Here is a 21,613-nt window from a genome sequence, read left to right on the forward strand (position 1 = left end):
AGGAACACTTATTCCTGTTTTTAAGGAATGGTTCCATATTTTCAATTTTCACCATACCAAACTCTAGAAATATATAAATATCATGGAAATGTTCTCCTCTCTATGTCTAGGCTAAGTTACTTGTTCAAAAGTCTCTTCCGAACGCAAAGCTTCTTTCTAATGGTTAATCTGCTTCATTTGCCTACGACTAACTCTCATATATACATTCTCCTTGGGTTACTCCCTCCATTCCTAATAACTAATACTAATTCTAGCTGAATTTTGTTCCTAATTATCTGTCATTTACAAAGTTCAAGAGAGCATTAATTATACTTTACCAATTGTACCATTTATTTATTGCTGATAGAAAATTTGAAAAGTTAGAATTAATAAGAGAGATAAAGAGTATAATAGGAAGTTAGATGATAATTTTAATAAAACAAGAACATTAAATATTGTTATTTCTTAACACTTGTGCAACAACCTTAAAGTGTTTTTTTTTAGATAAGCAATGCAATATATTGAAGTGAAGTATAAGGGATACTTCAACCCAATACAAGAGAATGAAAAAGAAAAGTACGGGATAATACATAAAAATACAACTCCATATTCCTACTGAAAAAGAAACAAAACCCCATGGAGGCAAGACTCTATAAAAAATGCCTCATTAAAATCATACTAGGAAAAACCCCTTTGGGTAAAAACCTAGATGAAAAAAGAGTACATAGATTATAGAGACACAAACAAAACCTCCAAGGAGAACTAAAACACAGATTCTGAGTCTAATCAATCCTTCAATAGCCAATCCAAACCAACAAAGAACTTCAATTTTGCATTCCCTTCAGCTCCACCGTATATTCCACCAGCAAAGTATTAGTTATATAGGAACGTAGAGAATACTTTTTTTTCCGCACAAACACTTTCTGAGAGCATAGCATAATAACGAAGGATTTTATATCACTAAGTAATTAGACCTTGTTTGTTTTATCATTAGAACAAGTCTATGGGGTGCTCCTAAAAACTTAATAATACGGTTTGATGTTTCTACACGCAACCACACTCATGATTCAAGTAATATTATTTCACTCTCTTAGCTCATAATATTAATTCGAATCAAATTAATTACAAATAAAAAACATAAATATGTATTTTCAAAAAAAAAACATAAATATGTGGAGTCGATTATAAGATTCAACAAAAAATAAAAAATAAACTATACTATAGGAGTAAAATTTTGAAGGTTATTTGTGAGGAACTTAAATCTTATGTGATATTTTAAATTTACAAATATTATTAAGTAACTCAGATAAACAACTCTGATCTCTAATTATTATAAAATGATTAATATTTTGGTGCACAACAATATTTACGTATAGAAACTGTTTTAAAAAATGCATCAAAACCAAGCTAATGAATTTCTTCCTCAAACATTTTACAATTATTGAAGTGGGTCTATTATTTTTTGAACGATGTGGATCTATTATTTGAAAACAAGAATGAGATAAAATTTGGATTGATTTGATGCTGATCTACCACAAGTTATGACAGATTTTTAGGACCAGAAATTGCTTAATAATTATAAATGTGTTTATAAATTATTCATCAACCCATATTAACTATAAAAATTGAATACATAACTTTCTGATGAAAAGTGATTAAGCTCTATAATGTGTTGGCCGAAAAAGAGGATAGATGACGCAAAGATATGTTCAATCAGTATACTAACTAGGTTGATTATTAATTCGTCATTATGTGTGCGTTCGTTTAATAATTGACATGCATGTGGGGACAAATTTCAGTGTGTCACATCTTGATTTTTATTCCAGACCAAGGCATGAGGGTGTGAGAATGAGAGATGAGATTCTTAACCTCATTCATTTCAAACCTCAACTCTGCCACAGTGCCACTAATAATTTAACACATAACCACCAAGGCACTGAAGCGTGATCCAACCCTACAATCAGTGACCCAACTAGGCTCAATGACCCCAGATAAAACAGTTCCTGGATAAAGTGCCGTGCTCTTTTTATGTGGTGTACCACACTTCTTTTTAAACTTTCATCATGTATGCGTTAATGAACAGTTTCTCAATAATGTAATATTAAATTTTCATTAATGATTTTTTTTATTATTAATTATATATATTATATGGATAAAATGAACTTGAAGAATTATTAATTAGATTTTGTTTTGTTGTTACAAGAGGAAAAGAACCATTAATTAGATATTTAATTATTACTTAAATTCTTATAAATTCATTCCATTAATATTAATTATGAAATATTAAAATTGTATTTTTACGTTATTTATTTAAATTAAATAACTTGACAAGAAAGTGTGAAATTAATATTATATATTAATAGAAATTACTTTAATCATTACAATTAATAATATTAAATAATTATACTATTTAGCTTTGAAAACATTTAAAGGTTAATATTATTTAAATAAATTCATTATTAAATAATAATTATTTCAATGTTATTAATTACTAAAAAAAATATGTAGAAAAATTATTATGAAATAATCAAATAATACTATATACATTAGTAAATATTATAAATTATATAAAATAATATAAATCATTTATATCATATAATAATAATTCTAATTAGTGACTATTAATTATTTTAAAATAAATGAGAGTTAAAGTATTTTCATAACAAAATATAAATTAATTATAAATTTATTTCTTGTTGCATCTTTTTAATAATTATTTAGAATAATTCTTACCATATTTAGGTAACAAAAAATTTATTTAAGAAAATACTAATGATAGTATTAATTAATATTAATATTAATTAAAATTTATGCATTTAAAGAAATTTATATTCATAGTAAATTTAATTATTGAATGCATCCTTTCAAAATTATTTAATGCATAACTACTTAATACAATGATTCAACTATGAGGTCTTTATCATGTGTTACTTGAATCAACAACAATCATGATCATGATCGAACGGAAACCCTCACAGAAAGGACCCAACACATGCACGTGTCATCATCGCCGCGCATAAAGACATTCCCGTTCAATGCCCCTCGCCCCACCTCATTCCAGGGGCAGAACAGTAATTCAAACACCCGGAAGTTTCAGCGAAGAAGAATCATCGCTATAAATAACACTCCATACACTGAACCAGAGAGAAGAGAAAGAACAACGAAGAAGACGAAGAATCCACTTCTTCAGAGAGAGAACAGAGAACAGAGCATTCAAACTGTGAATCACACACACAAAATCAACGTTTCTCGATTCCTGCATCGCGAATGCAGAGAGATGAGAAATTTCGGCTTGAAGAGGTTTGAAGTTGGTGGCGGCCATGCCAACCGCAGAATCGCCGGCAGAAATTGCCACCGCAAACACGTCGAAGACGGGTGATCCCGCCGCCGTAACCACCACCAACTCCTCCCTTCCCCCTAATTTCTCTCTGTAAAAAATTCCCATACCCAATTACCCAGTAAATTGAAAACCAAACAAGCCCTAGTTACTACCAGTACCAGAGTTCACAATCGAAACCCTAGAATTTTAATTTCTTTTTCAATTGATTGCGATTTGCGATGGCTGACAAATCCAGTAGCAGTAACGATGTGAGCTCCACATTGCTCCATGGCAAGTACGAGCTAGGCCGTCTTCTCGGCCATGGAACATTCGCGAAGGTGTACCACGCGCGGCACCTTGAGTCCGGCCGGAGCGTGGCGATCAAGGTGGTGGGGAAGGAGAAGGTGATCAGAGTCGGCATGATGGAGCAGATCAAGCGAGAAATCTCCGCCATGAGCATGGTCAAGCACCCCAACATTGTCCAGCTTCACGAGGTCATGGCCAGCAAAACCAAGATCTACATCGCCATGGAGCTCGTTCGCGGCGGCGAGCTTTTCAACAAGATCGCCAGAGGCCGCCTGAGAGAGGACGTCGCTAGGCTCTACTTCCAGCAGTTAATCTCCGCCGTTGATTTCTGCCACAGCCGCGGTGTCTACCACCGTGATCTCAAACCGGAGAATCTCCTGCTCGACGAGGACGGTAGCCTCAAGGTGACCGACTTCGGTCTCAGCACATTCGCCGAGCACATGCGCCAGGACGGGCTGCTCCACACCACATGCGGAACTCCGGCCTACGTTGCGCCGGAGGTCATCGGAAAAAAGGGCTATGACGGCGCCACGGCTGATATCTGGTCCTGTGGGGTTATCCTGTACGTGCTCTTAGCAGGGTTTCTACCCTTCCAGGACGAGAATCTGATGGCTATGTACAAGAAGATTTACAGGGGAGACTTCAAGTGCCCTCCATGGTTCTCCCCTGAAGCTCGAAGGCTCATCACCAAGCTTCTCGACCCGAATCCGAGTACCCGAATTACAATCTCCAAGATCATGGAGTCTTCCTGGTTCAGAAAATCGGCGAAGAGTGGTGCTGAGATGAAGAAGCATGAGCAGGAGCTGGAATTTGATTTACAGGAGAAATTGAAGCTGCAGGAGCAGGAGCAAGTGCAGGAGCAACCCTCGACGATGAATGCCTTTCACATAATTTCGCTTTCAGAGGGGTTTGATTTGTCGCCGCTGTTTGAGGAGAGGAAGAGGGAGGAGAAGGAAGAGATGAGATTCGCGACGACTAGGCCGGCAAGCAGTGTGATTTCGAGGCTGGAGGAAGTGGCGAAGGCGGGGAAGTTTGATGTGAAGAAGAGTGAAGGCAAGGTGAGGTTGCAGGGTCAGGAGAGGGGGAGGAAGGGGAAGCTGGCTATTGCGGCGGACATGTATGCGGTGACGCCGTCGTTTCTGGTGGTTGAGGTGAAGAAGGACAATGGTGACACCTTGGAGTACAACCAGTTCTGCAGCAAAGAGCTTCGCCCTGCACTCAAGGACATAGTGTGGAGGACTGAGACTCCAACACCAGCTTGAATTTTCAAGTTCATTGAACTGAACCTTCCTCCTTCACTGATTGTTGTCTTCTAGAAGAGAGAACTTAGTTGTTGATTTAATGTGAATTACTATTAATTTTCTTGTTTATGGAATCATCAGTGATTGTTTCTTGTTTCAATTCTCATGTTCTTGTGGTGTTTTGGGTAGATTTTATCTTATGTGTCATTTGAATTGTTGAACATCATGGCCAATTGGACTAATGAATCAAGGTCCAGGGCCTTTGTTGTTAGTGGGTCACAGGTTTATTAGTCCAAGGTTTATTTGTCATGTTGTTTTGTTTCTGTTCAGAGTGTTGTTGTTATTGTGGTGTGGATATTGTGCAAGTGGATTGGTGTGACTTACTACTGCCTATGTTTCAATTTCCTTTTTTCTTTCTCACTTTGTGTAATATACTGCTCTTTTAAAATAATTCAGTACACCAGTTTTTATTGGTTACTAATAATTCAGGAACTTATATATGTGATGAGGAAATTGATTATTGGCTCACATCACCCACCCCACCACCTAATAAAGACGGCTAGATCATTTTTGTGGAAGTGTGTTTTGATTGAGTTTTACTTTAAATTCATGGTAGGGTAGGGAAAATTTATAACTTGTAGCTTATTGATCATGGTGGTATCTCGTTGTGTTTTCAAACACTATTTGAATAATAATCTACTCAGTACTCACACCTTTATACTTACACTTTATATAAGAGAAATAGAGATAGATGAATGAATCATAACTCCATTATCAAATCCATTTGTGTATGCGTTAAGACATGGAATACACTCATTCTACCTGAAGCTTCATCTTGTTACTTTGAGAAATACACAGGTAGGGAAAGGGGGAAAACACTGCCCCAAACATATTTGAAGGAGAATTATTTGGGAAAAACTACTCTAATTAACTTTTGTGATAGCAGGATTTATTCATGAAGATTTGAATTTGAATCCAAACATATTGCTTAAGTAGGAAGTAACAACATTTTTTTTAAACACGTTTAGAGGGTGCTTGGTTGCGTCATGTTGCTTGGTACATTTTCTCAAAAGAGATCCCTAAGACCATGAGGGTTTTTAACAATAACCAAGACCTGATTTTGATATGCTACGTTGCTCCTTCCACTTTTAAATGGTTGTTGTTTTAGTTTTTCACATCTTTTTCAAAATGGTTGTTGCTTAATGAGCTCTTAAGCAACAAGCGAGTTCATTTTGTAAATAATATGCTTATAGTTTCCATCCCAATCAACAATAAGGCTGCGGAAGATAGCTAAAAGCTTTATAAGTTATCGGGGAAGAGAATGTTCGGGAGACACGGGAAGCTGAAACTATGAGATCATGCACCAATGGTCAAACATTGAAGACCATCAAAAGATTTGGACACTACATCTTTACCCAAAACTTTAAGGTATTGAGTTTTTAGAATGTTTCTTTTATAAAGTCTTTATCTTACTCATGCTTAACCAATGTGAGACTCCAACTCGCGCTCTTAGATTCTCAACATAGAAGACCGATAGATCGGATGCAGCTACCGCTGTAATGAAGGACAGCAGCACCCCATCCCTGATCTCGTCATCCTCCCTGCACTTAGCATTGCAGGCTCCAATCTGCACATTTCTGGCTCTGCCATTGTATCTCTAATAACATTACTAAATTGTTTACTTCAATTTGCACTTGAACAATATTGATCTGGTTCTGTTTCGCTCTAATATTGTACTTTCTGATGATCTAATTGATATATGCATGGATTGAATCTCTAGCCATGCATGTCTATCATGTTATTCCATCATATCTAATTAAGCTCTTCTCTGTTCTTCTGTCCTTGATGATTAGATGCTTGAGCAGGTTCTACCGTTAAAATTATTGTGATAATAATTGTTAGGAAATCGCCATAGAGAAATAGAAACAATGACACAATCACAACACAAGGATTTAATGTGGAAACTCTAAAATCGGAGAAAAAACCACGGCCGTTGTCAAAACCGACAACCAGAGAATAAACACTATGTGAAAATTGTTACAACACACAGATATTTCTCTCAACTACCCCACAACTCCAGTACACCCACACTCTCCAAAGCTATTATCTGATCAAACCTCACAACACTCTAAAATAAGAGTATAAGAAAAAGTGCAAACAAAAGCTTAAGTATTTGTACTATGAGATACTTCAGTTTGTTGGGATGCATTTCTCCTACGGGTTGCTATGGTATTTATAGGAGCTGATGCCAAGCCAATGCATATGCATTATGTGTGTATGCATACCATCATTTTCAACAAGTGCTGCACCGTCCTTTTTTACCCATGCCAATGTATTTAATTTCCTTGACTTACCAATCCTGCAATGTTAGTGGGTGGCATAGTGTAGCATAGTGATTTTGACTTACAATAATAACATGGAATGTTCACTTCTTGCTTTCAACACATTTTTCAATTTAACATTATATGATCATGTTAACGACAGTGAATTGATAAAAGTTAAACAAGATAACAAGTTATCAGTGTCCCTTTTATTTTGCTTAATTGCTGGTTTCCCTTTTTTCTCAACTTAGTATCTCTATGATACATATCGCAAACTAAGAATAAAATCTTGTGGCAGAAACAAAAATCCAGAACTTGTTTCAGACACCAATTGGGAGTTTCAAAAATCATGTGGGAAAACATGATAGATGATGTATTAATTAGTAAGTTACTTATAATTTATCACTAAAATTTATAACAACACGTGCTACCATCTTTGGCGATAAATTTTATAATTTGATTACACATAATTATATATCAAACTCAATTATTTAATTAACAACAATTTACCGGTACACCATCTTTTATAGCTATATAAAAAAAGTCCGACAATTCTTTCCTTTTGTTTCATTGAATTTGTATAGATCAAACCCAATGCCACCCATCCACCAGCAAAAACTAATTAATCAATAGCCATCGTTCAATAAGCAATAGGTCATAATAAAGTATAGTGTTAATACCTATTCAGATTCCTATATATCAAACCCTATATGTAATAAGAAAATGCATTTGCATTGATTTTTTTTATACTAGAATGTCTTGCTAGCCTAACACGTGTAATTATACAAAATTTTGACAAATATACTACTCTTTCTTCTTAATTTTTTTCGTACGTATGTGGGGAAGGCTTGGATCCTTTGAGTTGAAGATTCTTCTTTTTCTTAGTCACTTAGTAATGATTTCAAAATTTTAATCCTACTTATACAATTCATGGGTTCGGTGATTGATGTTTGTCTTGGAACTAGTATATTATTGTACTTTGTTAATTATAAGTCCTTTTAAGCTTCTATTTCGCACCTCTTGTATTTTATTTTATTTATCTGTATTTATTTTTGGGTTGAGCATCATTTTTGCTCTCTATTAATATCATTTGGCTTTAAAAAAACTTATACAATTCATAATTTATAATTAGTGGATGTTGGCAATCTGCCAAAAAGCTCAGAAGCCACAAGCCCACAACTATAGCAAGGATCGATTTGCAAGACATGATTAACTACGAGAGTCTTTTAATTACTTTTCATAATAGTAGCTAGTGAAGCAGATTTCAAAAAAAAAAGCTAGTGAAGCTGGTTTTTTTTTTCTTTTCTTTTTTGGTTACATAAAGGAAAGAAAAAGATGACTAGATTAGAGCCTCTTGAAGCAAGAGGGGATCAAGTTAGAGGGTGGTTGGTTCCAGACCCGCCGAGGCACCCCATCTATAATCGCTAGACGGGCCAACTGGTCTGCAACCATATTCATGTCGCGTGGAATCTGCGGCAGCATAACTCGCCAATCCCACTGTAACATGCTCCTGATTCTTAGAATTTCCTCCCTTGCCCAATACTGGTCTACCTCACCATTAGCGTGAAGCACAGTTACCACACTTGCACAGTCAGTGCAACAAAGATTATAATTATCATATGTCTCTACATGTTTGATAGATTATAATTATCTCTTCTAATAAATGTTTTTTATGGGATTGAGTTTGTACTCATCAGTCTAGCTTTCTTCCTACTAAACCAACATTTCCTAACAAATGTTTTTTATGGGATTGAGATTGTGCTCTCATCAGTCTAGCTTTCTTCCTACTAAACCTAACATTTTGCAATACACAATCACAAATTAAATTAATAACAGCCATATTATATAAAACATGCTCCTATTTCGTTTGCAATATTAATATTGTAAAACTTCTGAGCATTGTCAAGCAACTTAGTATAAACTACATAGAAAAGCTAGCCTTACTGGTTCTAACCTAAAGATAAGGATCATCTTCATATTTGTTAGAATTCATAAGTTAGAATCAGACACCACCACAAAACCTTAGGCTTAAGACAATAGATGTGTGTTCTTTATTATATATACACTTGTACACTAGTTAATTCAATCCATATGGGACTTCTTTGAGTCTCCACTTGATATTCTCTAATTATATTCTACAAGAAACTAGGAACAGAGAGCCAAATTCATAGTTGCAAATGAAATTCATAAAGTTTTAGTATGATAGCTTCAAATTCATAATTGTGCATACATTTGACACGTTTAAACCATTATGCAAAAATTATAACAGAAGATACAACCTTTTCTACTTAACTTTGCACCTAAGTGGGGAAGGCTTGATCGATCTACTGATTTGAGGATTGTTTTATTAGTCTGTTTGTAATTATTTCAAAACTTTTAATACTAATTAAAAAGTGCATGATTAAGATTTAGTCTTTGGAAAAACGCATCTGATTCGCAGTTATATATAAACCTCTAAATATATATAATGATTGATTATAACTATTACAAGGCATTGCAAGACAAGATTCTCTGTTAACTGGAGTTTCATGTTATTTATATCTCTGTGTTTGATTAGTGTATCTTTACCTAATTTAACTTTCACAATAATACGATTGACCTTTTTAAGAAACGACAAGATTTATCATGGAACTGAAGCAAAGTTCATCATTCAAATTTTAAGACATCTGGAGGATTGAAAAGTCCATCCTGCTTGTTTGATTGATGAAAACATCCTCTGATGTGATTAAGTCACATTGTAATCTAATTATTCATACTCAATTATTCGGCATTCTGGTTTATTTATTCATATTTTGCTGTTTTCTGATTTGTATTCTTTGAATTATTCATACTCAATTACCCCTTGTACCTCTTTTAATACAAAGTTTTGTCTATATAAAAAATTATTCAGCTTTTTTTTATTTTTTTTAAGAGAACATAAACTTTTATTAAATACAAAACGTCGATAGTACAATAATCACATAATAATGTGAGAATAATTCTCCAATGCAACATAACAAAACCTACAATTGAGCTCGCCTCCTAATCTATACAAGGCAGCAGCAAAGACCTTTGAATCAAATTGACATTCCCTGTAAAAATAGCTCGGGACAAACCCCAAGCAACATCCACAAGGACCAACAACCTATCAAACATCATACGACCAATGATATAATCTAAAGGTTGATATAAGCATATAGTTAGTTTTTTTTAGTTGCACCAAGGTATCTAACAGTTGACAGCTAGCTATGAGACTAACCCCCACTTTCATATTACATTAAGTGAGTATAACTCTTCTAATAATCCTTCTCTAAAAAGGAGTTCGGCTATAAATACATACCGTGCCGCACCTTAGATTTTGGGTTAATATATGCATAATATCATTTTTTTTTCGAACAAACAAGAATATTAATGATGAATTAATCCAGATACAAAATAGGAAAATCAAAGAAAAGCCCAAAGAGGGTTCTCACAAGTACATCCCAGTTCTGCCCAAAGCATCAACAAAAAATTTGCCTCTCTAAAAATATGAAAAATGCCTAGACAGTTCACCTCGTATCGTAAGATATCAATAAGGTTCAATTCATTTACAAGTTTCCAAGGCCTAGGCACTGAATTGTTCGCCTACACCATAACCATCGTTGAGTCACTCTCTATGGTAAGATTTTTGACATTGATCGAACTCCTTACAAATCTTCAACGCACCTAGAATGGTTTCTACTTCTGCCTCGAAAGCCACTTCCTCCCCATTGGAATTGAGAAGCAGCCAAGGATTTTTCCTTCGCGGTTTCTTAGCACCCCAGCCACCCCACTATCACCCGGGGGTTCCCTCTTGAAGCGCCATCTACATTAAACTTTAGCATGTTTCCAATGGGAGGTTCCCAATCTAAAGATCTGGGTTTTCGCAAAGGGCGAGGACATTTGATGGATTCCAAATTCTCAATCAGCTGGAACATCTGGTAAGGGCATAATGTCCAATTTGCTTTTATCCACCATGCCATCCTTGATTTCTGCAAGTCAATAACCCAATACAGATCTGTAGATGTCTCTTCAAAAAATTCCATTCCTTTCCTTCAAGAGGCCTAACAAATAGAGAAAGGTATTATTTTCCAGCATTTCTTTTCATACCTGTGGAGGAAGAAATCTCATTCTTGCAACAAGCTCTTCAGAGATTTTGGACAGCACCAGGAAATATTTGATTTTCGCATTACCTCCCCCAAACATTCCACGCAAAAAGACCATTGTTGGAATGTTACGAAAATTAGGCATTGTGTAATGAGATTATAGTTGTTGCAATGACCATTGTTGGAATGTTGGGAAACTAAAAAAGGGCCTCAAGGAATGGACTCCAATTTTACTTGAAAAGCAACTACAAAAGCACCACAAGAGTTCTGCATTTATACTTGAAAGGATGGAGTAGTGTTATGCGCACCAAGTTTCATTTAGCAATCATGAACCAAAGATAGAATAAGCTCAACAAATAATGGCAAAAGATGAAAAAGTAAACAATATATTTCACTTCTATATTGGTTCTCAGTTTTACATTTTCCAACATTGTCACAGAATTTAACTGGAGCAAATTAAACATTAACATCACTATAAAAATTTCCATGTTGTCTTAAACACAATATAATGGAAGAGAATCAAATATGGAAGAAATGAAATAGTTTCATATGTTTTCAAACTAGCTATATAAAGGTGATTTTTGTACTTTACATTGTTCCCCAGATACATACATTCTTATAATTGTTTTCTTTTTATAAGCCAAACAATATATTCACAAAGAAGCACTAGGAGTTTTTTTGGGTAAGAAAAATTGTATTGATGAGGTACTAGGGGTACCTCAACCCATGATACATTCAAAAAAACCAGAAAAAACAAGAAAAGAAGTAAGCCAAGGTGACCAAGGCTCTTAAAGCGCTACCACCTAGCCAACACTAGGATCCTACTGAGAACTAACCAAAGCAGAACAAGAGACGCAGCCCACAAAATAGAGAAGCAGAGTCTAACACAAACACTAGACAGCCTTGTTTTTCTAATCTACAACTATATGCTAGTTTCTCCAACAGATTCTCTCAACTACATAAAGCAATATACTGCTTCTGACTGTGTCCCCTTTTATTTCCTAACTGCATCAGTAAGTCTCCTAAACTGAATAAACTTCCACACTACGAAGACATACACTTGTGAGGCAGCACCTGAAACTGAAATAAGACCTCAGAGATTACCCAGACAGTATCTTGGATTTATACTCCAATCATAAAAAGAGTAAATGAAACATAGGAGTGATTCAATCCATTTACAAAAGAGCACCCATGAGCATACAAGGAATCAAGAAACTACCAGAAATCAACTACCCAACCCCCTCTCAAATTTATACAATAACCTGATAAGCCGAGAAGAAGATCTAAGACCATTGAACAAAAGAAACACTTTTGTGATCATTTCCACTTTATCCAAAACCATGCTCTAAACTTCATGAATCCACCACTTACTTTGCAACAAAATCCACATTCCAGAAGCCTAAGGTAGTTTAATCTTTCTTTTTGGATATCCACAAGCCTACGGTAGTTTAATCAATTTAAACCCTATGTAATAGTCATTATGAAGTTGTCATCGGAATTTTGAAACAAAATAAAGATAACTCCCGAAAGTGCTAAATGCGATCACACTTAGGACCTCGTTCGAAGGTCAGATTGGTCAAGATAACTCCCGAAAGTGTTTATTTTAATTTGCTTCTTAAAATAAGAAGCGCTTAGTTAAGGTATTTACCCAAATGTACCCTTAGGTATAAATGAATCTTTTTTTTAGAACTGATAAATGAATTAATTTCAACTTATTTAAAAGAAAAACAAAAATGATATGTTCACACCTCATTTTTTATACACTTCATTTCCACTCCTTTTTATTTCTATCTCACTCTTCTTATCATCTATCAAATCTCATACTTTATCTCTCTTACTTTTTCTTTTCTTCCTATCTCTCTCATCCTTCCACCTCTTCCCACCCCAAAGAGAGGTGTAAAACCAACAATATTCAAAAAAAAATTACTATCTTTCAACTTAATAAACGAGAAGGAAATACGGTGTTGTATATCATCCATATAGCCAACCCCTCATAATTGGAAAAAACTTAGTTAGTTCGTCGTATATACACTAATGATATAAATCTTTGAAGGTGAATAATTAAGGAAACCAATGTCTACCAAAAAAATTAAGGAAACCAATAATGTATATATCTAAAGAAAAATATTCAAATAATTTCATTAGATTATATAATTCAATAAATGAAAACAGAAACCAAGATAATTAATTCATAAAATGAGATGTTGTGCACAGTTCAGACGGTTCTTAAAAAAACAACCTTAATTGCTTAAAAATATATTTAATATACCAAAAATTTTGAGTGATATAACTAATATGCACATATATACTATATCATCCACTAATTAATTAAGGATCAGTCCATTTTTTTTTGAAAGGTTAAATTGATAAAAAGAAGACTTCATTCATCATCATCATCATTAATGATCAGTCCATACCATCCAACACTGAATGAAAGTCAAGGGCATTCACCAAAAAATATGAGAACATAACTTTTTCCTTTTGAATGAAAGTGCCCTCCAACAATAGTTACAGGGAAAATCATATGATAAGTCAAACTATACTTTTCGGAGAGAAACTAATGCTTACTAAGATGTTTCAAGTTATCCGATATTGACTAGAGTAAAACCAACCATCTCTCACTTGTCACATATGAACCAATAGTAGGAACTAATTCTTACAACAAAGCTAAAATTTATAGGTCATGTTATAGGTGACAATTCAATTCAATGTGGTTTATAACTATATTTTATTAACATTAAAGACCCCTTACATGCATAAAAAGCTGGCATATGTGAGTATTGATCTTTAATCAAAAGCATTGTCTTTATTTAGGTAATTAGCATATCCCAGCTTGGGATTCTTGGGCTTAACCTCATGATCACACATATGCTTTTGATTAAAGATCAATACTCACATATGCAGATAAAAAGCACTCAAACTATTGAAACATACTTTAACTAAAGCAAATGGTTCAATTTATATTTTTTCAGAAGAAAAAAAAAACACAAAGCTGGCAGGAGTTGCAAAAAATTGTCAAAACATACTGAAACATTATCATGACTAATGAGGAGGGCATCTCATGCATACTTACATGTCAAACTATTGACAGTTTCACAATTTTGAATACAACAATAGTTAGGTTTCCTTACACACCCAAAAAGAAAGAACAAAATCCAATTATTGTTAAAGATATAATATAAAATCATTCATGTATTTACCTAACAGCTTTAGATTTTGAGATAGTTTTTTTGTGGTAAACCAAAGTATTATATAAAAAGTGATACTAGGGGTATCACAACCCAAAGAATACAAAGAATGAAAAGGGAGCAAGAAAATCAGACCCCAGCAGAGGCATAGACTGTGGGTCTAAACCAAACAGGAGAAAACAAGCCAAAAGGATCAGCACCAGAACTGAGAGGGAAAACAGGAAAAAAAAAGGGGGAGAACTCGAAACTAGTATATGAACATGCCCAGAGCCATAACAAAAACTGCACATGCCCACAAGATTTTGAGATAGTTGATTCATGACAAGGCATCAAAACATCCAAGATCAAGTGGTCAAGGTCCTTCTTGCTCTATTATTCTAATAAAAAAAATTCAGGTAAACACAAAGTGGATCCGCATGCTTTGTTCACGCAATAGTCAATTGGGCACCTTGTGATGAAACTTTAACCATATGGTTGCTCAACAAGGTAAGGCCAACATAGGCTCTTGCGTGAAAGGGATAGTTGGTTCATGACACATATCTTAGGATGTGTAGCTTTTTATTTTTGTAAGGATGTGTAACTTACTATACTATTAGCAAGGTGGTTTTTATTTAAGTCATATATAACTTTAAGGAAAGATGTTTAAATTAGAAGGAAAATAAGTATAAACAATTCAAGCAAATAAATATAACTAGTTATGCTATAAAAAATAGAGCAAGTTAATTTTGAAAGTAAAAATGACAATTATTAAGAGTATATAGAGAGCACCTTTAATTCATGATGCGTTGTCTTGGCTGGCCGTGTATTGGCTCTTCTAGCAGTTTGCAGGTGAAAACTGTGCTGCCTGGCTGCCTCTATCTGTAATTTTGCACCTTTAGTTCTAAACATAATCTTGTTTTCTAAAAAAAAGAGTATATAGAATAATGATTGTTGGCATCTCTGGTCGACATGGTTATGGTATAAAACCATGATGGATTGGGATCAAATGCTAACAAGGGAAAGAGGGCAATGATTTTACATGGTAAATAAAATTTTGATTGTAAATAGAACAATTTAAATACAAGTAGTTATCTAAAACTAAGATTTAAGGATATTTTTAATAGAAAAAAAGTTCATAGTTGTTATTGATGTAGAGTTTTTCAAAAGTTATAACAAACATCATAGTAATAACATGTTGGCTCAGTTTGTAAGGATGCATCAGTTCCCCTCAGAAGGTTGTGTGTTCGATCTCTGCTGTCAATATTAGGACTATGTTGATGGATGATCTATAAGAACCTCTATAAGTAACATATGGTCATGGAGCATGCCCTGACCCGTGATGGTGACCGGAGCCGAACCCACCCAAACTTTTATCTACCAAAAAAAAACTACATATGCCTTCATTTGCAAAAGTTGGAACTCTATTCTAATATTTTTTTTAGAAAAGAGAAAAATATTAGATGAAAGGTCAACAACATGGGAATAAACTCTCTCGAGTGAGTGTCAATGATTTGTACAATCCAAGCATTGTTATCAAAACATGCGCAAACAATTAAAGCACTAGAGCCCCAAAACATGAAAACACTGGCAAAGTATTCCAAAACCTTACCATGAACATAGGTTACTTAAAGAAGGTACTTACAGATCGCCGCCAACATAACCATAACATTGGCAACAGGAATCGAACACACAACTTTTTAAGGGCATGTGATGCGTCCTTACCAACTGAGTCAACATGTTATTACTATGATGTTTGTTATAACTTTTGAAAATCTCTACGTCAATAACAACTATGAACTTTTTTTATATTAAAAATTTCCTTAAATCTTACTTAGTTTTAGATAACTACTTGTATTTAAACTGTTCTATTTACAATCAAAATCTTATTTCCTATGTAACATCATTGCTCTCTTTCCCTTGTCAGCATTTGATTCCAATCCATCATGGTTTTATACCATAACTCATTATATTTATTTGCTTGTATGCTTGAATTGTTTGTACTTATTTTCCTTCTAATATTAAATGTTTTAAATATCTTTCCTTAAATAAAAATCACCTTGCTAATAGTATAATAAGTTACACAGGGATAACCGAGGGGTCTAAAACTGGTTCAAATGTAACTCAATAATAGTCAGGCTAGAATTCTGAGCAAATTGAATCCTCTAAATTGAAATCAATATATTCAATTGAGTTATTAAACACCTTCAAATAGGGATTAGAATCCTCTCACGACACATCTCACTGTCACGTGAAACATTATTGTCTCTCTCTTCGTAAATATTAATTTCGGGGTTCCACCAACATATGAAGAGAAAAACACACAAGATTTTAACATGACAATATCATGTAAATTTTTGACATAAGAGGATATTGATATGTCACACAGAGCCATAAAAACAACAGACCACAGTTATTTGTGAAATGGATCAACAGATTAAACTAAAAGGCATACCATTCAAAACCTGAAGCTTTGGGAATTTCTTCAGTGCGCTCAGCACAATGCTTCCTAGCTTGTTGAACTTTTATAAGTGGTATCCCATGGGTTCAGGAGAGATGTTATCAAGTACCATTGCTTTCTCTTCCAACAATCAGTAAAACAATCACACTATTTTATCAATTAATCAACAATCTATCTAGCTAATTAACAACATTCTTTTCTCCTCATCACAACCAACTTTTGGATTTAAATTTCATTACAAAGATAAGGTAAAGTAAAACATAAGTGATGGGAAAAAATGTATAACCTGTATAGGGAAGGCTCTTGAATGTTGATGAATTCATATCAACTAACAATCAGTAAAACAATCACACTATGTTGATGAATTCATATCTTTGCTTATTGAGTTGCTCGATATAAAGTATATCCCTTTCTTAATTCCCCCTAAACCTACAATAATCCCAATCAGGTAGACACAATATATTATTAACTAAAAATAAAATCGAAACCCTAAATTGTTCTTTTGGGACTGAACAAAAAATCAAAGAGAAGAGGGACAAACCCAAAATCTGAGCCACGAGATTGATGACTAGAGAAGAGTGTGATTTTTCACCAGCTCCTAAAATTCCTCTCCAGCTTTTCAGGATCCATTAAGCATTAGATGGATCTACATTATAATTAAGGAGAGAAAGGGAAGAAAAAGAAGAAGAGAAAACCAGGGTTTTTGACCAAAAAAAAAGACCAGGGTTGATACAAAACGCAGTTTTCCGTAACATATCAACAGTACAAATTCCTGTTAGGTTTTCTAAAGTTCAATACAAACAAGAAAAGTTCCTTCCCAATTGCATAAATAAAATAAATTATATTTTTTTGAAACGAGAAATAAAAATAAATAGTATATAATAAATGTTTACCACCAAAACACAAACTCGAAACTCGAAAAATCACTTTAGTTATCTGCTGATTCTCCATTTATAAAGCATATAGTACAAATTACAAAATTACACACATAACCAAGGTCTGGAATGGATGTGTCATTTCATGAACTATAATTACTATTTAATGATAGATACAAAAGAACAAAGAGAATTGTAAGAGTTTAAGAAAAGCATGATTAACATGGAATGAAGAGCAAGGTTCAGCTGAAGAGAGTTTAAGAAATTCTAGTTAGAGTGACTGGGTAGAGAGAAGCTAGCATCATAGGAGACTGAAGCAGAAGCACACGAGATGAAGGAGAAGCTGGCAGAAGAAAAGTGAGCACGCACCTGCAGATGTATTTCCTCATACTACTAGCAGCGTGTGCTCACTCTCTTCTGTCAATATCTCTCTCGCATGTCCCTCTCTCTTCTCAAACCTCTTTCTTAATTTCCCATTTTTGGGATGACTAATGTTCTGCTCACAAGCAGAGACGGATCCATGTAGTAGAGTATGAAGGCAAATGCCCTCACTTAAATATGAAAAAATACATTAGAAAAAAAATTTGAGTAGTAAAAGTATGTGATTTTTTATGATTTCTTTGATAAAAATTGCCCTCACTTATATTTCACATTGCTAAATGCCCTCACTTGTGTTCCACATTGCTAAATGTCATCACTTGAGTAGTAAAAATATGTGGTTTTTATGACACATTTGGTAAAATATGCCTTCACTTATGTCTCATTTGGTAAAAAATGTCCTGACTTCTAATAGAATAGGTTAATTTTTTTATTACGAATTTATATGTATAAATTGTCCTCACTACATAAAATTTCTGGATTCATCACTGCTCACAAGCAACATATATGTTCATGTCTAAATGCAGAACCAAATAAATGAGTTAAGGTTTCTTCTTGCTCTTTGCATCCCTCTTCAATCCCCTTTTTCATTTTCTCCGAAGTCTGACCACACTATGAAAGACCCAGCTTCAACTCCCTTTGGTTTTGTTTTACTTGTTTTCTCTTCACTTTCCTTCCCTCTCTCTTCCAAAAGCAAGCTGCATACATAAATAAATACGAAGGGTAAATGGTGGTGGCCAAGGAGGTGATTGATGAATGAGATCGAGGTACTTTACACTTTGTTTGTTAGGATAAAGAGAGATAGAGAAGAGAGAGTAGAGAAGAGAAAAGTTGAGTAGAGAGAAATATGTGAGAAATAGAGTAGATTTGTTGATTGTTTTGTATGATAGAGATGAAAGAGAGAGATGAGAGAAAGAATGAGGTGGATAATATAAAATAAAAAACTAAAAAATTTAATTTTTAGAAAAAGATTGTGATGTCCAGCAAACGAAAAAAAATTACAACTTTCAATGGTCTTGGAGAGAGAGAAGACAAGGACAAAATAGGAAATAAAAAAGTAAACATCATCAACATGCTATCTCTTTTCAAATTGGGGCCTCCGTTAAAAAACTCTCTCTTCACTAGAGATGTAGTTACCAAACAAGGTGGTTTGAGCATCTCTTCTTTATCTCTCTCCCCTATCTCTCTCTTGCCAGATTCTCTTCAAACAAATATAGTGTATCACATTCATTAGTGGTGTTTATTTTTTTACTATTTCCTTTCTTCATTTTTTTCTTCTTCATCGGAAAATATTTCCTTTCTTCATTAGTATAAATATTTTCACGAATCATTGCCCTTTCCACAATTTTTTAAGATTCCCTACCTCCCTAGCTACCATGTTCTCAAAAAGGGTGGACGGCAAATAGGACACAACTGTACACATTACAGATTGATTGAGACACACAGAATACAACACGCACCCACCTAACAGCCACAAATCAATAATACTTCTTTCAGACTTCTTTTACCATTACACCACATTTGTTATATGTGAAAAAAATATGGAGAAATGAGTTATATGATAGGAATTACAAAGAGAAATAAAAAGAAAATTAAAGAGTGCAAATGAGATTGAAGAGAAAAAATATGAATAAATAGTTACTCGCCACAAATTCATTCATCCATACAATCCTTTTTTGAATAAATGTTTTCTTCACATTTCTACTACACTCACACCAAAAGAGATAGTTATAAAAGGAGAAAAATGTGAGATTTAATAAATAATGTGATTTGAAAAGAAAAGAAACATAAAAATGAAAAATAAGACAAAAAAAAAAAAAACTAGAGTCAACGATTGAGGAAGGAAAGAAATCCAATAAGGGCAAATAAGCCACCAAATCCTTTTTTTGTACATCAAAAAGATAAATTCCACCCGTCAGGAATCGATCCCTAAACGTCTCATCACTCAACCACTAGGAGGACATTGCTAAGATACCTAAATTAGCATTGCGTTCAACATGCCCATTAAGAACTGCAACTTCATCTCGCATATATATATACCACGAAAGGATGGTCGCATGCTACCACAACCAACACCAGATTCAACGGTTTTGCAGCTATGATAAAAGTCTAGTTATTTCCTATCATATCACATATCGTATCTCTCATTTCCTTTTACCTCTTTTCCACTGAGACTCAAATGTGAACATACTATTTTCCATTCCATCCATGTATTTATATTTAAATGAAATCATATATATATATATATATCTTGTAGCAGTAGCTCTAACAAAAAGTCCAAGGTGAGGATGGGACTGCGTCACCATCCCAATTCCCAACAACAAAACATGGGGCTTGAGGCGTTAAAAAAACATATTTACCCTCTAAAATACTCATATAGGAGAGGAGTAAGTACTTATCATTACCAACAAATCTTCATTAAACTACAAGTCTACAATATAGAGTACAATAATCTGGTTTGCTATTATTGTACTTTTGATTAATCGTCAGCCACTATGTGCTTCAGTGCCGCACGGAACCCTGAAATTCACTCACCCCTTCCCTTCATTTCATTGACTATGCATGCCCAATAATGAGAACAATTTTCAATTGAATAATATAGTAGTTGTTTGTTCCCTTTTAGCTTGTTATGTTTGCTTTTTTTTTACTGCTTTCTTGTTGGATTCTATGCTTTTTAGGCTCACTAGGGAGAGCCTTTGATTCTACTATTTTCTCTTTTCTAAAAAATAATAATATAGTTGTACACATTCGAAATTTCAAACGATATCTGGCAGGGAAAGGAAATAATATTTGAGAATGTGATTTTTCATTACAAACTTTTTTTTTTAAAGCAAAATCTTTATTGATAAGAAGATGTAACCAAAAGCAAAAAGGTAGCTCAAAGAAACAAGTACAAGATGCAGCACCAAAGTTCCACACAAAGGACCACACGGACAGCAAAAAGAAAAAGAGCGCAGATGCAGAACAGAAAGCATTACAAGGGGCAGAAAATGAGAATAATAATGGGGGCCAAGCATTCAAGAGAGTGCAGCCTTCAAGCAATTCCCCTCCATTATAGAAAGCCACGAGCCAAGCTTCAGTTGACCAATCAGCTAGGATAACAACAAGTAGGAACTAGCAAATAACACAGCTTCATGATCACAGCATAATGTGCAAATACCAGTGCAGGGAAACACTACCATTGGCAGAGGAGCTGTAAAGAAAACATGCAGTAAAATATATATAGTCATAGAGTAAGGAAAATTCAGTTCAGCTTCTCCCAGATTGGTTCAATTCTATCACACCCTGACTTCGCTAATTCATCGGCCTCACCATTTGCTTCTCTAAGTGTATGAGCCACTCCCACGCAAGCTACTTCCTTCATAATCCAATCGATAGCATTCAGATCATTTATAAGCGCTAGAGGTCTATTGGATTTGCAACGGACCCAACCCACCGCAGGTGTAGAATCACTTTCAACCAGAAC

At 34.3% G+C, this 21,613-nt stretch overlaps 1 protein-coding gene and 1 long non-coding RNA gene across 2 annotated transcripts; one reads left to right on the plus strand and one right to left on the minus strand.

The window, feature by feature from the left end:
- Window positions 1-3,112: 3,112 nt before the first annotated feature.
- On the plus strand, window positions 3,113-5,238 carry LOC130722083 (CBL-interacting serine/threonine-protein kinase 6). The gene has a single exon (XM_057572702.1). The coding sequence runs from the start codon at window positions 3,538-3,540 to the stop codon at window positions 4,864-4,866; it is 1,329 nt and encodes a 442-aa protein (XP_057428685.1). The 5' UTR covers window positions 3,113-3,537; the 3' UTR covers window positions 4,867-5,238.
- A 5,780-nt stretch (window positions 5,239-11,018) lies between these two features.
- Window positions 11,019-18,281, minus strand: LOC130722044 (uncharacterized). Its single transcript, XR_009013752.1, has 5 exons — window positions 17,436-18,281; window positions 16,889-17,323; window positions 15,226-15,315; window positions 11,274-11,514; window positions 11,019-11,155 (listed from the first exon to the last, which is right to left on the minus strand). It is a non-coding gene; the product is annotated as an uncharacterized LOC130722044 (long non-coding RNA).
- Window positions 18,282-21,613: the final 3,332 nt, after the last annotated feature.

This window comes from Lotus japonicus, chromosome 6 (assembly GCF_012489685.1).
Source record: "Lotus japonicus ecotype B-129 chromosome 6, LjGifu_v1.2".
Taxonomy (NCBI): Eukaryota; Viridiplantae; Streptophyta; class Magnoliopsida; order Fabales; family Fabaceae; genus Lotus; species Lotus japonicus.

What these genes read in the sequence shown, in the direction of transcription:
- LOC130722083 (XM_057572702.1), top strand. Translation starts at nt 3,538, where the DNA reads ATGGCTGACAAATCCAGTAGCAGTAACGATGTGAGCTCCACATTGCTC.